General features: G+C 30.8%; 6 protein-coding genes across 12 annotated transcripts; 3 read left to right on the forward strand and 3 right to left on the reverse strand.

Annotated features, from left to right (window-relative positions):
* The first annotated feature begins 1,349 nt into the window (after positions 1–1,349).
* Positions 1,350–2,975, forward strand: LOC136784936 (glucose-induced degradation protein 8 homolog). 2 transcript variants are annotated; one of them, XM_066745899.1, is made up of 4 exons: positions 1,350–1,604; positions 1,846–1,994; positions 2,071–2,462; positions 2,540–2,975. In XM_066745899.1, exons 2-4 carry the CDS (start codon positions 1,874–1,876, stop codon positions 2,714–2,716), a joined length of 690 nt encoding a protein of 229 aa, XP_066601996.1. In that variant the 5' UTR covers positions 1,350–1,604; positions 1,846–1,873; the 3' UTR covers positions 2,717–2,975. The 2 variants fall into 2 exon arrangements, with proteins under 2 accessions (XP_066601996.1, XP_066601995.1); XM_066745898.1 differs by having other exon boundaries at positions 1,354–1,604; positions 2,068–2,462; positions 2,540–2,967.
* Positions 2,976–3,138: 163 nt separating this feature from the next.
* Positions 3,139–4,742, reverse strand: LOC136784934 (nucleoporin NUP35-like). 3 transcript variants are annotated; one of them, XM_066745895.1, is made up of 3 exons: positions 4,630–4,742; positions 4,315–4,425; positions 3,139–4,235 (listed from the first exon to the last, which is right to left on the reverse strand). In XM_066745895.1, exons 1-3 carry the CDS (start codon positions 4,630–4,632, stop codon positions 3,417–3,419), a joined length of 933 nt encoding a protein of 310 aa, XP_066601992.1. In that variant the 5' UTR covers positions 4,633–4,742; the 3' UTR covers positions 3,139–3,416. The 3 variants fall into 3 exon arrangements, with proteins under 3 accessions (XP_066601992.1, XP_066601994.1, XP_066601993.1); XM_066745897.1 differs by having other exon boundaries at positions 4,519–4,722; XM_066745896.1 differs by having other exon boundaries at positions 4,484–4,722.
* Positions 4,743–8,559: 3,817 nt separating this feature from the next.
* Positions 8,560–9,502, reverse strand: LOC136784944 (uncharacterized). Its single transcript, XM_066745912.1, has 4 exons — positions 9,405–9,502; positions 9,136–9,320; positions 8,697–9,037; positions 8,560–8,623 (listed from the first exon to the last, which is right to left on the reverse strand). The coding sequence occupies exons 1-4, from the start codon at positions 9,460–9,462 to the stop codon at positions 8,608–8,610; spliced, it is 600 nt and encodes a 199-aa protein (XP_066602009.1). The 5' UTR covers positions 9,463–9,502; the 3' UTR covers positions 8,560–8,607.
* Positions 9,503–10,101: 599 nt separating this feature from the next.
* Positions 10,102–11,605, forward strand: LOC136784932 (gem-associated protein 2-like). Its single transcript, XM_066745891.1, has 5 exons — positions 10,102–10,420; positions 10,487–10,571; positions 10,634–10,789; positions 10,858–11,148; positions 11,467–11,605. Exons 1-5 carry the CDS (start codon positions 10,317–10,319, stop codon positions 11,557–11,559), a joined length of 729 nt encoding a protein of 242 aa, XP_066601988.1. The 5' UTR covers positions 10,102–10,316; the 3' UTR covers positions 11,560–11,605.
* On the reverse strand, positions 11,305–12,763 carry LOC136784933 (ubiquitin-like protein 4A). 3 transcript variants are annotated; one of them, XM_066745893.1, is made up of 4 exons: positions 12,613–12,763; positions 12,420–12,534; positions 12,108–12,213; positions 11,305–12,038 (listed from the first exon to the last, which is right to left on the reverse strand). In XM_066745893.1, exons 2-4 carry the CDS (start codon positions 12,465–12,467, stop codon positions 11,740–11,742), a joined length of 453 nt encoding a protein of 150 aa, XP_066601990.1. In that variant the 5' UTR covers positions 12,468–12,534; positions 12,613–12,763; the 3' UTR covers positions 11,305–11,739. The 3 variants fall into 3 exon arrangements, with proteins under 3 accessions (XP_066601990.1, XP_066601991.1, XP_066601989.1); XM_066745894.1 differs by having other exon boundaries at positions 12,637–12,761; XM_066745892.1 differs by having other exon boundaries at positions 12,420–12,695.
* Positions 12,764–12,837: 74 nt separating this feature from the next.
* LOC136784931 (ribonuclease H2 subunit A-like) lies at positions 12,838–14,199 on the forward strand. Of its 2 annotated transcripts, none has more exons than XM_066745890.1 (3): positions 12,838–12,995; positions 13,064–13,256; positions 13,320–14,199. In XM_066745890.1, the coding sequence occupies exons 2-3, from the start codon at positions 13,083–13,085 to the stop codon at positions 14,160–14,162; spliced, it is 1,017 nt and encodes a 338-aa protein (XP_066601987.1). In that variant the 5' UTR covers positions 12,838–12,995; positions 13,064–13,082; the 3' UTR covers positions 14,163–14,199. The 2 variants fall into 2 exon arrangements, with proteins under 2 accessions (XP_066601987.1, XP_066601986.1); XM_066745889.1 differs by having other exon boundaries at positions 12,840–12,995; positions 13,080–13,256.
* The last annotated feature ends 72 nt before the right edge of the window (positions 14,200–14,271 follow it).

Genomic DNA, 14,271 nt, shown 5'->3' on the forward strand with positions numbered 1-14,271 from the left:
AATAATATTTTTTATTATGTATTTCTTATTTAAATTCATGAATCTATTTGTTTCATACATTTATATATTAAGTTAATTTTGACAAGAATTAACTTAATATATATCCTTAATACGTAATGTAAGTTTTTAGAAGTATAAAAAATTTGTATACCTGTTTTTTTCGATAATCCAGAAAAGTCATTAAAAATTTTATAACTTCACTATAACTGGTTAACATTTTCCAACAAATTAAAACTCTTTAACAATTTATACTAACACTCGTTTGATTAAAAATCCGCGCTGCCAAACTGACATTTCTGCACTTTTCACACTCTCACAAGACTCACAGATGGGTCCAGTGGTATAGACTCACCAAAAAATCACCCAGTGGCGTAGAATTATTTTAGACAAAGACGCAGATAGAAATCTATGAGTTAGAGAGAGAAGAGCAATGGCGACGTCCGAGATAGGAAAATAAGAAACGAAGGCCTGGAGAAACCAGGTTGAACGCGGTATAAGGCTCTCTCTTTCTCTTTAAGGCATTTAAACAAGGATAGCCTATCATACACATCCTATACTCTTTCCAGTCACTCAGTCCAGGCGGGGAAAAATCCATGGGGAAGTATGGTTCCTAAACGCATCAAAAAAATCTTGCAGGCCATTAGTGGCGGTCATTGTACATACATACATACATGACATATGTCATACTATATATACTACATTACTACATTATAGTTACAATACTCAAATTATGGATGTCAGGAGTCAGGACTCAGGATGTGCTCAAATGTTCACCCTCCAAAACTGCATCACAAACCGCGTGAATTTAAAAAATGATTTGGTTGTGTTTATTTTGCTATTGAACGAAATATTAAAATCTAGTGTGAATTTTATTCTATTTGTATTATGAGCATACGTGATAATTGCAACTATATCACGCAAGCATAGCAATTCCAATTAATCCATCTTGTGCATAAAAAGCTTCGAATAAAAATGATTGCAGCTGAAAGTAGAAAGAAAAATAATTTTATGCATTTCATGTATCCTGCTTAGGTGCAAACACTTGAAATATAAAAATATTATTATCAATTTTATTTGTCGAAATAATTCTTACAAAACGACAACATCTTAATAAAATCTTTCGAACTTCGAAAAGTTAGATAACTATATTTTTATAATAATTAGCTGAAAAATAAATTACATGGAAGGTAAAGAAAGGATCTCCATCCGTGTCATTTCTTCTTTCATCTGATCGCATGATGTGAAAGGAGGAGGGCAAGAGGCAAAAAGGGTACGTTCAGTGTACATACATATATATATGATGCTGTATTCCATATGTGTATGTGCTACTCACTACACTTATACATACTTCACTACCACACACGTCAGATTTTGACGGCCTCGGTAACTATGAATACTACTACAAAGTACAATATACATATAGCTCATATAGCTGTTGTGTTGTGGTAGGTTGTTTAGGTTTGGATCTTTATATTATATTGAAAGAATTAAATAGCCTTTCATATACTCACGTTTTTCAATATCACTTTTCGGCACGAATAATTGTGTAAATAAACATTTGTTAAGCAGGACACAGCAGAACCTATATTCTTCAAAGTTGGCTGGTAATAATGCTAAAAATAGGAGTACATAACATACAATATTTGCCTACAAATATTATTAACTATTAACAATTTTCTCTTATTAATTTGTGCCATGTTTTATCCAAAAACCAAAGAAATTTGCTTATTTAATTTTTATTTAATTTTGACAGATTTATTTCTCTTATTATTTTTTCTCTTTATACTCATTAAATTTTGCATATGAGATACTTTTATGATAAATAATTATTTTAACATTTATCAGAAATTTAGATTTCAAACCCATCTGTAAAATGAGTTTCCCGGAGAAGCAGGACAGCATCACAAAAGATGAATGGGTAGCAAAGCTTGAAGAAGGCTCCCATATTCAAAGAGTTTCAATGAATAATTTAATCATGAATTATCTTGTGACTGGTAAATTTTCTAGAATTAATTTCTATAATATAAAATTCAGCAGTTAAATTCTTATATAATTTTTATTAAAAAGAAGGATTTAAAGAAGCTGCAGAAAAATTTCAACAAGAGTCTGGAGTAGAGCCAACAATAGAACTTAGCTCATTGGATGATAGGATCCGTATTAGGGATGCTATTAAACATGGAAGGATTCAAGAAGCCACAGATTTAGTGAACCAATTACATCCAGAATTGCTGGATAATGACAGATACCTTTATTTCCATTTGCAGCAGTTACATCTTATAGAATTAATCCGTTCAGGTAGAATTGAAGAAGCACTACAGTTTGCCCAAGATGAGTTGAGCGAAGCAGGAGAGTCGGATGACAATATTCTATGTGAGCTGGAGCGTACATTAGCTCTATTGGCTTTTGATGATCCTCGCAAAAGCCCATTTAGTGATTTGCTCCATCCCACTCATAGTCAAAAGGTAAAATTGTAAATAAAATTTAATAATTTAATTTCCTTATCTCAAATATTATTACTTTTACTTTCAACTATTAATAGATAGCAAGCGAGCTAAATGCAGCTATATTAAAAATGGAACACAGAGAATCTACCAGTCCTAGATTAAATAATCTATTAAAAATGATTCTATGGGCGCAAGATGAATTGGACAAGAAGAAAGTGAAATATCCAAAAATGACCGACTTAGGTAGCGCTACAATTGAGAGTCCAAAATAATTACATTTGAAACAGATGAAAAAAGAGTTAACGATTTATTTATTGCAATACTAAAGAAATGTAAGAATTTATCTGTATTACTGCATAATAGGTAGAAGATGATATGAAAAACTAAATACTTTATAACATTTCAATTATTAGAAAAATGTAATAAATCTTTATTTTCCATTATATACTTAAGAATAATTATAATTAAATATTATACATACATACATATATATATCACAAATGGAGTATATAAACCAATCTTGTACTGATTAGAGATATAGGTAATTTTTTGTTATCATTTGTATGAAATAATTGAAAATATAGCTGTAACATAATGATAACTCTATATTCAGACCTTTCTTATTTCATACTTACATTGCTATGTAAGTGTTTACAGAAATTGTGTTAGAAAAAATTTTGTGTATTTTGCTTAAAGTATCAATAACACAAGTTTTATTAAATTGAATATTTCACATACAAATTGTTAACCTTTTTTGTGTATTCATTTAAACATTAAATTTCTACATAAGTCATAAAAAATATATAAAATATTACACTATTACACTATTTATACAGTAAGAAACAAATGGCTGAAAAGCTAAATTATGGAGTGCACCTTAAAAGAATATTAAAACTGTTTTCAGCAAATAATTTGTCTTGTTATTTATATTTGATTACATTTAATGTGTGGGTGAACATTAAATAAATAATGCTACCAGCCAAACATATATTCCATAGCTTTAGAAACCAAACCAGTTGATTTTTGTGGCATATTTTCAGGAGACCTTACAGATTGAGGACTTAAATGTTGACTATATCCAGCTGCTAAGGGTCGGGCTTTTTGAATTTTAATAGGAGTTTTCATAGAAGTATCTCCTGGTACCAGTCTTCTAGGTCCGGTAAAAGATTTAACACTGTTATTTAATTTTGAACAGTTTTCTTTATCAAATCCTAGCAAAACACCTTCATCTGTACAAGGAATGACACCAATCATAATTGAACCAGACACAATGCTACAGTTGCATGAAAGTGCCCTTTGGGCTTCTTGTTCTGATGCACACTTTAAATGTATCCAGTTACATTGCTTCAATGGAGCAGCATGATGATCTACCACATGAACTCTACTAGATACATATGATAAGACATTATCAACTGCATCTAGTGAAAAACCGAAAACTGTCACCCACTGCAAAAGCCCTTGGGATTCATTGGTATTTAAAGTTGATGGATTATCCAAAAATGGGCTATTATTTGTTATATTAATTAATCTAGTTGGAGTACATGTTGTGTTTATAATGCTCTGATGTTTATTCGGAGTATATCCTAACATTGATTGTGATGTCTCTAAAGAATCAAATAAGCCACGTGTTGGAGGACCACCTGCATGGCTTTCTGTACCAATCTGTGATGTATTAGGGCTAGTGGCACTTCCAAAAACTGCTTTTTGTCTATTAATCCTATAATCTGGTGTTCCATAATGAGAGATCGGAGATGTAATTCCTTGTTGACTCATGACACTTAATCTTGCTTGCTATAAAATATATTTAATATTAGCAAATAGTACGTAATACTAATAATCGATAATTTAAGTGACTAATTTGATTACATACTGTGTTTGTATCACCTAACAAGAAGCCTGGCAGATATGCAGAGCCTGCACCAGGACTATTAGGTGTTTGAGCAGGACTTCCAGCGGGTGACCCCAAAGCCATAGGTTCCATCTGAAAAGTAGGACTTATATTTATTTTAGAATTACATAATTACATTCCTTTTAATTACTTATTAACTTGCTGGAAAAGTGAAAATATATGTACACTGTACAGCCAGTTTTGTAGGTTATCGTAGCCTTAATTGTTGACAATTGGAATATATAAAACGAATTTAAACTATAAAGAAATATTAGAAATATATAATAAATAAAATACCATAATGTTTTCTTTTAATGACGGAATTGATTATCCTTTAATTAACCGTTCCTACTTTTTCAAAATTCAAAATGACTATGAAAATTAGTCTGCTTCTCTTTGCTACAGTGGGCGCGTTCCGTTATTTACTGTGAGTACTAGTAATCTATAGTTTGCGTGACATTAAATATAGCTTTTCAGTACTCGCAGTCAATCCGTTTGTTTCTTTTCGCTGCACTATCGAACTAATGCAATTAGTTGAAATAAGACAAACATATGTTTTCTCCACTCTAACTTATTGCACTAGTGCAGCAAACAGCGAAAAAGAACAGACCTAATAGCGGATCGGGGTCAACTAAGGGTGAGTCCGACCAAAACCTGTAAGGTAAAATTTTACCATGTAGGATTGCCAATTTTTCGAAAATACGTATGCTGATTGGCTAATTCACAGCAAATTGGCAATCCTACATTGTAAAATTTTACCTTACAGGATTTGGTCGGACTCACCCTAAAATTAAGTAAGTATTGTGAAGATTGTGAACTTGTATATCACAGTGGTTGCGTTTCAAATTTTAAGGAGCTAAGGTAGCGCTATATCATGATTGGTCAGTTGAATCAATTTGACTAATCATGACACGTATCTTACCTATGTATAGTGCTACTGTAGCGCTAAAGTTTTGAAACGCAGCCAGTAATCGCGATGTATGGCATTCCTAATTTTTCGATGCATTTAGGAATCGCTTTGAAAAGACACCAGGGTACCGATTCTTGAAACTATCCTAAATTTCGTATGTGAAACTCTACAGTTTCCGTTATTGACTTTCAAATGATCACAGTTTCAAGAATCGTGCCCCAGCCAGGGCCGCCAGGGCAGCCACTTTACCAAGTCCGCCATCTTGAATAGTACTACGCTCTATAGTAAGTGAATTTTGATATAAGGAATGCAGACTGCACAAAGTATACTGCCAGCCCGGTTCCACAAGCCTTGTTTAAACTGGATTAAGTTAATTTTGCTATATTTTATGTCACATAGAATATAGCTTAATTAACTTAATCCAGTTTAAGGGTGACTTTAACCAACCTCTATTAAACTAATTATGATTAAGTAGTGCTACCAACCACCCATATAAGCACAATATAATGTTGGCAACGATAGAAGGTTTGACTTTAACTTCATGTAGCTCAGCGTAACAATGATTGGTGGGAGATATCTCTAGAGGAAATATAAAATAAATCCATTGGATTGAAGTTAAAAGCGGGAAGAGGACAAAGATTTTACAAAATTAAGCCAGTAAGTTGTTATATTTCAACAAAAAAAGAGAAATAAAAGATTTAACAATGATTAACATCACCTTTATTTTAGGAATTCCTTTTCTTATTTTTGTATAAATAATCGATCATTTTATTCATTACTCAAAATACCTACGAAAAGTAAGATAGATGAGATAATTTGTCATCTGTTAAACTTTTAATTTTGAAATATAAAGTGTTTCTTATTTTTTTACAGCATGGAGAGCTTTGAAGAAAATGTACGCCAATGGTTGTATCAAGAAAACGATATTTTGCATGAAGTTTTGGAAAATGATGAACGACTTTGTCAAAATAATCATCGGCGACCAAGAGTAATCAGGGAGAGAATAAATTGGTTTGATGTGTACGATGAAGTAGATTTCAAAAAGCGATTTCGACTGACCATGGAACAGACTTCCTTTGTATTAAGAAAAATTGAACATAGATTAATACATGCCACAGAAAAGTAATTATATACGATAGTACTTGTAAAACTAAAAAGATTATTGATTAGTTTAGATATAATTTCTTGTACAGAAACATTAATTATTTTAATGTTAATTATATATAAGTTATTATAAATATTAATTAGGAAATACTAATTTAATATTAGTTATCTTTATTACATTAGTTGATTTCATATACATATTGTCAATCTATAAATATATTATTTTCAGAAATCATGGAATTCCACCTATTATTCAGCTTTTAGTAACACTAAGATTCATAGCAACAGGCTCATTTTTAATCGTTGTAGCTGACTTTTGTGGAATCTCTGAAAGTAGTGCGCATGGAATAATTCACAAAGTTATATTGGCTATTGCTGAACTAAGCGCTGAATTTATAAAGTTTCCATCTGAGCCTGAAGATGTTTTAAGGGTGAAGGCAGAAAACTTTAATCTTGGTGGATTTATTAATGTTATAGGAGCCATTGATGGTTTCCACGTAAGAATTAGATCTTTCGGTAATAAATTAAAATTTGTTCCTGCATATTATCTGATTTAAACATTTATGTAATTCAATATATTTACTTTCTTGAAGGTGGAGAAAATAGTGAAAATTATAGGAACAGAAAAGGATTCTTTTCTATTAATGTACAGGCAATTGTAAACTCTAGAATGCAAATAATGGACTTAGTAGCACGTTGGCCAGGTGCCACTCACGACTCTACTATTTTCGACAATTCTAGAATCAAAAGTCGCTTCGAAAATGGAGAATTCGGCAACAGTATATTATTGGGTGATACGGGCTATCCATGCTTACCTTATTTGCTGACACCTCTAGCTAATCCACAAACACCGGCTGAAGTTCTGTACAACGAATCTCATATACGGACCAGATCGATGATAGAAAGAAGTTTTGGAGTACTCGGAAAAATTTGTCCAGTATTGACAATTGGGTCGCGTTTCTGGACACCTCAAAAAACGTTACCTCTAATTGTTACGTGTGCAGTATTACATAATATAACAAGATTATGCGAGGAAGTAGAAAGTGTTAGTACAGAACAATATAATAATATGAATATGGTGTTGGATGATAACTTACACGAGAACCAACGATTATATTTAATTGACAATTACTTTGAAAAGTATGTTTTTGTTGGATTCCACATTTTATACGACACTGATGAAGTTTTTATACAATAATATACACTAATATTTATATTTTACATGCAGGCTTATATGAATTTATATTAACGCTTATTAATTAAAATGAGATGCGTTTTTCAAGTATACAAAATTTGTGTCATGACATATCTGACATTCAAGCGAATAAAAAAGATTCGTGGCGAAAAAAATAAGATATTTTTTTATCAAATCGTATCTTTACTGAAGATAATACAAAATATATATAAAAAAGTACTAATGAAATATATCTATGTATTTATTGTTTTACATTATGATGCTAGTCTGACAAGTAATACGAAATTCAAATGAAATATATTGAAAAAAGAATACAAGAATTACATGAGCAAGTCTATTCTGGACCGTCGGAATAATATATAATAAATAAGTACTAAATTTTACAAAAACTTAAAAAGACTGATGTTTTATCTCATTCTGCAAATCTTTGAGTTGCGATTTACTAACAGCTGATTTTGTAATTATTGTAAATCCTATAGTAATAAAACCATCTGAAAAATCATCTTCATTTTATTGCAACTTGCCATTTTCATTTTAAATTTGCTTTACAGAATCAGCTGAAGATTATACCCTGTATCAATTATATGCCTTGTTTGGAAAGAACACGAAAATGAGAAACAACAATATATAGTAATATGCGGTATACATTGTAATTTAATTTCTATGAAAATAAAATACATTACGATTTTAAAACGAAAATGACAACATCAAAAGAACATAACTAAAATGGTCTGCTTATAAGTATTATAATTGCAAATAAAGTAACAGAAACCTCATTTTTAGACTGTAACTTATATTACAGTATGACACGTTTCAACTTTTAATAGAATATTACGTAATAAAAAATTAATGACTCTTTAACATAAATTTATGTTATAATGAATATTATAGGAACTTTGATGCGTAAATTTCGTTTATCATTTAAAAATATTTCAAACATAACACATGCTAATCAAATATCACAGTTTAATGTAATAAGTAAATAAAATATCGCAAAGAAATACGTTCCTTTAACAAAGCAATTTCTACATGCTGGACCCTGCAAATATATCTTACGAGGTATCTTCTATGATGTATTCAGGCTAAAAGAATATCCAATTTCATTTGGTGTATAATATTAATTGATTGCAGGACGGAATTCAAAATAGCCCTTACCTGTAATGCTTTATTAGTGCTTCTGATTCTACTAAAATAACATTTAACTCCTCTTTACGTAATTGAGCTTCTAGTATCTTTTTTTCAAGTAGAGCTTTCTCAGACATGTGCTTTTGCATCAAATTTGTTAATTCAATTTTGCTTTGCAGCAAATTTTCTTCGAGTATTGTAGCACGTTTCTTCTTTTTTGCACCTGCAAATTTGTCTTTTGCATTACTGGATGAAGATGAGCTTTGTATCCCACCTCCAATGGCCCTGACTAAAGGTTCGCTTAAAGGTGATTTCAATTTTCGAGGATTCCACTTACTCCATGGTTCTATTTCCTCATTATCAACTAGGTACTATAATAAATTCAAAACGAAGCTATATATTTAATTATCACTACCAGCATTCATTAATTGTAAACTATACATTATTATACAGATTTTAAACTACTTACCTGAAATACCGGGTCATCTGGATCAACAATCTCTGGGTCTATATTCTCATCACACTCTTCTATTATATTTTCTCCCCTAATACAATCTGAATCTAATGGATTTTGAAGCCCATCAACAGATAATTCTATAATTTCATGTACTTTATCATATAGAATATTTGGCTTAACATTGCAAGTTCCACCACCTACAAAAATTGTCAATTTATTTGCATGAAATTGTTTATTATTCATAACAAATGAATAATAATTTGTGTATTATATGAAATTACCTGTTGCATAAGTTTCCTTCTTCAATTTTGCAAAATGCTTCCTTGTAGAACTTTTCATGTTGTTCCATAGATTCTTCAAACTGGTTTCGTTTCTATCGCTATGTGGAAAATATTTATTGAAATCTTTGGTAAGTTCACCCCAAGCTTTGCATTTTTCCTTCTGACTTATACCATCAGTCTTCTTCGACTCTATAATATTCGCATATTTTGTCAATGTTTCAACAAATAATATTTTTTCATTATTGGTAAAATTACCAAGCCTTCTAAATGAACTCATTTCTGAAAAGTAGTATATTCATTTTAATAATGTATGTTAAGAAACTTTGCAAAGCTTTCTATTTATTCACATCTAACCAACCTTAATTTTTCATATGTCTTTTGTAAGTAATGACAAGAAAAGGAATTCCTAATAAAGGTGATGTTAATCATTCTTAAATCTTTTATTTCTCTTTTTTTGTTGAAATATAACAACTTACCGGCTTAATTTTGTAAAATCTTTGTCCTCTTCCCGCTTTTAACTTCAATCCAATGGATTTATTTTATATTTCCTCTAGAGATATCTCCCACCAATCATTGTTACGCTGAGCTACATGAAGTTAAAGTCAAACCTTCTATCGTTGCCAACATTATATTGAGCTTATATGGATGGATGGTAGCACTACTTAATCATAATTAGTTTAATAGAGGTTGGTTAAAGTCACCCTAAACAAGGCTTGTGGAACCGGTCCTGAACCGGTCAATGGCTTATTGTGGCTTATTGGTTGTTTATATTTAGTATTGGCAGCTGTGTTTGCTGCAGTTTAAAACCTTAAACAGAGCTGGCAGTAATTAAGCTTTGTAAATTTTAATTTTTAAATAAAAACTGAACTCAATATTTTTATTTTTTATGCAAGTAATAAACAGATAAATATTATGACAGAGAGCTTACAAGAACCAGCTCTTTTTGTAGGAGATTTGGAAGATATTAACCTATCTCTACCACCAGCTTCAGGAGAAGATTATATTAAACGCGTGGTGTAAGTAAAGTCATTACCTAGTTTAAATTAATTGATCTGTATTAATTTATTTAAATCTTATAACAGATTAGAGGCACAGCAGTGTGATGATATTGTAGTAGCAGAGATTGATAGAGCTCGCTTAAAAAAACCAACAATAGATATCAATCCTGTAAGCCACACTATAAAGTAGAGAATTAGCCATTTAAAAATTCTGATTAAATTATGTTTTAGTTTTCAGATTGTATTGAGGCACCAGATACACTAGGTCCAGCTATAGAATGGCAACAGTGTCAAATTGTAGATTTTTCTGAAATACGACTATATATAAGAGAATTGAAGGATATGATAAAAGAGTTGAAACACAATAATTCACCAAAAATAGTTCTAGTATAAATTTTAAGTATTTTTAAGAGTTTCTTCATATTTACTAGTTTTAATGAAATATCTTATTGCAGCCAAATAAGGATGATCAAGTTGGTTGGATTAATCTCTGCTCAGGTATTTCAGATGAAGAAACTCAATTGTTCAGGCCTACATTAAATATAGTATTATATTTAAGCCAGCCTTTAATTGAACAGATATTAGAATATTTAGTTGAATACATCGTTCAAATAGGAAAGATTGAAAATAGATTGGGAGAATGGATATTTGCATTACTGGTGGTCCTGGAACAGCCATTAAATCCTGATGCATGTTCCTGTTTAAGGTCATTGGCCAGAGCATGTTCAATTATACGAGCAAATTCGGTAATGTCTTTAATTATTCCTTCATTTGATTCATTCATAAGCTTGATATAAAAATACTTTATTGAATAATTTGATAAGGTGGACTTCCAACAATTTGTTATTATGAAAAGCATTAAATTTTAAAGGCAGGAGCAATCAAACCACAGAAACCACAGCTATAAACATAATTTTTTTTATTAAAATTGCGTATAGATAATAGTATTAAATATTTAAAAAATCATTTTGTTACAACAAGTCAAAAAATATTAAGAATTGAACCTTTCTTATACTACATTATCTATAACTTTCAGGTAACACTCATATTTAACTTTTTTACAGAAAAATTTAGAGATGCAACAAATTGCATCACTGAACTTATTCATTTGTCTGGTGGCAAGATATTTTCGTCAACTGGATTTAGCTGATATTTAACACATCTACAATTATAGATATTTTAGAAACAAATTATCGATTTGACCTTTTTATTTAGTGAATAAATTTTTATAAAACGTAATTAGTGTGCTGCCAATTGTAGGTTGTAAAAATTGCATGACTTTTATTAAATAAAATTATTTTATGATATTGAATTCATTAAATTAAAGTCAAATTATCTTAAACTATATTTTCTTGGTCTTGAATTAATGCTGTTGCCAGTCGTTCTAAATCATCATAACTTAGGTGATTCACTTTGTTCTTCAAATCTTTCAGTAATTCATCGACTATCAAATCTGTTTCTGATTTTGTATAATAATGCCTTAAAACTCTGGAAACTTCTTCCCTCAAAAGACGAATTCCATGTTTTTGATGGGAAGTCTTTGTATCACTGGTTCCTTCTTCAGCCTTCTTTATCACCAATAAATTTAGCTTACTGCCATCTTTAATACCAGGATAAAAGCTTAATGGGTTTTCATCTGAAAATATATAGATATAATGATGAAGCTTATCAAGCTATAATCAATAATCAACAATAAACTGCTTGCCTGCTAAAGCTTTCCCAGTGAGTAATAATCTTTGTTGTGGTACATCAATGCCTAAAAGGTCACTTACCTTATGCTTTAATTCTAACACTGTTTCTGTTGGAAGAATCTGTAAGTAAATTATAAATTTAAGATAGAAAAAAATTATATATTTATAGAAGGTTATTGAACAAAAAACTGATTAATTTTAAATATTAAGCGTTATTATTCATTAGTTGGTACTTCATAGAAGCTAATAATGTACAAATTTATTAAATTTTATGTATGTAATATTACAATTTTGTGTGCTTGAAAAAAAATCAATGTGTTACTCACATCAACGACGCATTCTTTTCCTCGAAGTTTTTTCACGATTACTTTCATCTTGATGTAATATTATCAATTTACGCTAAGTATAAAGAAATTAATGAACTGGATGGAATCAAATTTGCTGAAATAGTAAAGCTTCAATTGACACTGGTGATAAATTTAACATTTTATTATTAAGAGGTTATATTTTGCGACATACGACTGAATGAATACTAGTGAATACCGGAATATGAGGTTTTTAAGCCACTCTCTCTATAGTTTATTTTTTAGTCCAGTTTTAATAAAATCTACTCCATACTTCGATGTATTTTTTTCTTTTGTGTGATTTTCTTTCCTTTTCCGTTTTCCTTTTCAGAACTTTAAACCGTTTGAAGACAGCCGTTAAAGTGCGTTAAAGTTTCAAGCTCAACATCAGGATTGCCAATCTGTTTAAAATATTTCTAGGAATAGGAGAAACCTAGGGATAATACTTCAAAGTACATAGGAATAAACTCGTGGAGGACACTTGGCACTTGCTTCGAAAATTGAAATGTTCAAAGCGCGGCAGCCTTGTGTTTTTGGCGGTTAATCCGAATATGACAGGTTAGTTTCAGTCAGTTTCAGTACATTTCAGTATTCAGTAGTACGCGCGACCTAAACAATCACGGAAGTTGATTAATTTTGAAGATTATGAGCAATGTCAAGGAAGAGATTAATTCTAACGAAAGTCAGGTTGAGGATAATGAAGAAACGATCAAATTAAAATTTGACGAGGATGGAAATGTAAAAATAACGCGCAGAAATGAATTAACACCTTACTTTAAAGATAGCGACAATAGAAAAAATAAAATTCATTTATCAGCGGTAAGAAATTTGTATATTTCATTTACGTTGAAGTCATATGAATTAACTTTTGTCTAATAATAGGTACCAGAAATTTGTAAAATTGAGCCCTGTCAACTTGGTGTAGATGAAGCTGGAAGAGGTCCGGTCTTAGGTCCTATGGTATATGGAATTTCTTATGCTCCGTTATCTAGAAAACAGCTTTTATTTGACTTAGGGTGTGCTGATTCTAAGAGCCTGACGGAACAAACAAGAGATGCTATTTTTGATAAAATATGTAAGCATGATGAAGAAATGGGATGGGCAGTTGAAGTAATATCACCTAATTTTATCTGTAATAGTATGTATAAACGCTCCAAATCATCTTTGAACGAGGTATCTATGAATTCTGCCATTGGATTAATTACAAAGGCTGTAGAAGCTGGTGTGAACATTGAAGAGGTATATGTTGATACTGTTGGTCCACCAGAGTCATATCAAGCAAAGTTAAAAAAGCTTTTTCCAGACTTTAAAATTGTAGTGGCTAAAAAAGCTGATTCCACATATCCAATTGTGAGTGCAGCAAGTATATGTGCAAAAGTATCTAGAGATCATGCTTTACGAGCTTGGCAATTTGTGGAAGGAATAAGTATCGAATCTGATTTTGGCAGTGGCTATCCTAATGACCCCATGACGAAATCATGGTTAAAACGTAATATAGATCCTGTTTTTGGATTTCCACAAATTGTCAGATTTAGTTGGTCTACAGCAGAAACAATTTTAAATTCTGAAGCAGTGCCGGTGGAATGGGAGCCTGAAGAAAATGCTTTAACCAATCAAGATATATCACATTTTTTTACAAAGTCACCTCAGAAGTCTGTGAAAGTGCATAAGAGCAAACATGCCTTTTTTACTGAACGACACCTTTCTAGTGCAACTGATTTATAATTCGAAAGCAGGTTTAAAATTAAGTTTTTCAATATTGTGCAAAAGATTCTATGCTTTTTATATAAAATAAATTATACATGAAAATATTGGGTTTTAAAAACAAACATTT

This window comes from Prorops nasuta, unplaced genomic scaffold (genome assembly GCF_024137725.1).
Source record: "Prorops nasuta isolate Cenicafe-Biocafe unplaced genomic scaffold, Cenicafe_Pnas_1.2 PNAS00104, whole genome shotgun sequence".
In the NCBI taxonomy this organism is placed as follows: Eukaryota; Metazoa; Arthropoda; class Insecta; order Hymenoptera; family Bethylidae; genus Prorops; species Prorops nasuta.

Excerpts from the sequence above, each read along its gene's own strand:
- LOC136784936 (XM_066745898.1), top strand. The coding sequence starts at position 1,874 with ATGAGTTTCCCGGAGAAGCAGGACAGCATCACAAAAGATGAATGGGTA. Across the intron at positions 1,995-2,067 it reads CATGAATTATCTTGTGACTG|AAGGATTTAAAGAAGCTGCA; the intron begins GTAAATTTTCTA and ends TTTATTAAAAAG. Across the intron at positions 2,463-2,539 it reads ATCCCACTCATAGTCAAAAG|ATAGCAAGCGAGCTAAATGC; the intron begins GTAAAATTGTAA and ends AACTATTAATAG.
- LOC136784934 (XM_066745895.1), bottom strand. Across the intron at positions 4,236-4,314 it reads TGTTAGGTGATACAAACACA|CAAGCAAGATTAAGTGTCAT; the intron begins GTATGTAATCAA and ends TATATTTTATAG.
- LOC136784944 (XM_066745912.1), bottom strand. The coding sequence starts at position 9,462 with ATGAAAAGTTCTACAAGGAAGCATTTTGCAAAATTGAAGAAGGAAACT. Across the intron at positions 9,321-9,404 it reads GAAGGAAACTTATGCAACAG|GTGGTGGAACTTGCAATGTT; the intron begins GTAATTTCATAT and ends CAATTTTTGTAG. Across the intron at positions 9,038-9,135 it reads CAGATGACCCGGTATTTCAG|TACCTAGTTGATAATGAGGA; the intron begins GTAAGTAGTTTA and ends AATTTATTATAG.
- LOC136784932 (XM_066745891.1), top strand. The coding sequence starts at position 10,317 with ATGACAGAGAGCTTACAAGAACCAGCTCTTTTTGTAGGAGATTTGGAA. Across the intron at positions 10,421-10,486 it reads GATTATATTAAACGCGTGGT|ATTAGAGGCACAGCAGTGTG; the intron begins GTAAGTAAAGTC and ends ATCTTATAACAG. Across the intron at positions 11,149-11,466 it reads CAATTATACGAGCAAATTCG|AAAAATTTAGAGATGCAACA; the intron begins GTAATGTCTTTA and ends ACTTTTTTACAG.
- LOC136784933 (XM_066745893.1), bottom strand. The coding sequence starts at position 12,467 with ATGAAAGTAATCGTGAAAAAACTTCGAGGAAAAGAATGCGTCGTTGAT. Across the intron at positions 12,214-12,419 it reads GAAAAGAATGCGTCGTTGAT|ATTCTTCCAACAGAAACAGT; the intron begins GTGAGTAACACA and ends ATTTACTTACAG. Across the intron at positions 12,039-12,107 it reads CACTGGGAAAGCTTTAGCAG|ATGAAAACCCATTAAGCTTT; the intron begins GCAAGCAGTTTA and ends ATATATTTTCAG.
- LOC136784931 (XM_066745890.1), top strand. The coding sequence starts at position 13,083 with ATGAGCAATGTCAAGGAAGAGATTAATTCTAACGAAAGTCAGGTTGAG. Across the intron at positions 13,257-13,319 it reads ATAAAATTCATTTATCAGCG|GTACCAGAAATTTGTAAAAT; the intron begins GTAAGAAATTTG and ends GTCTAATAATAG.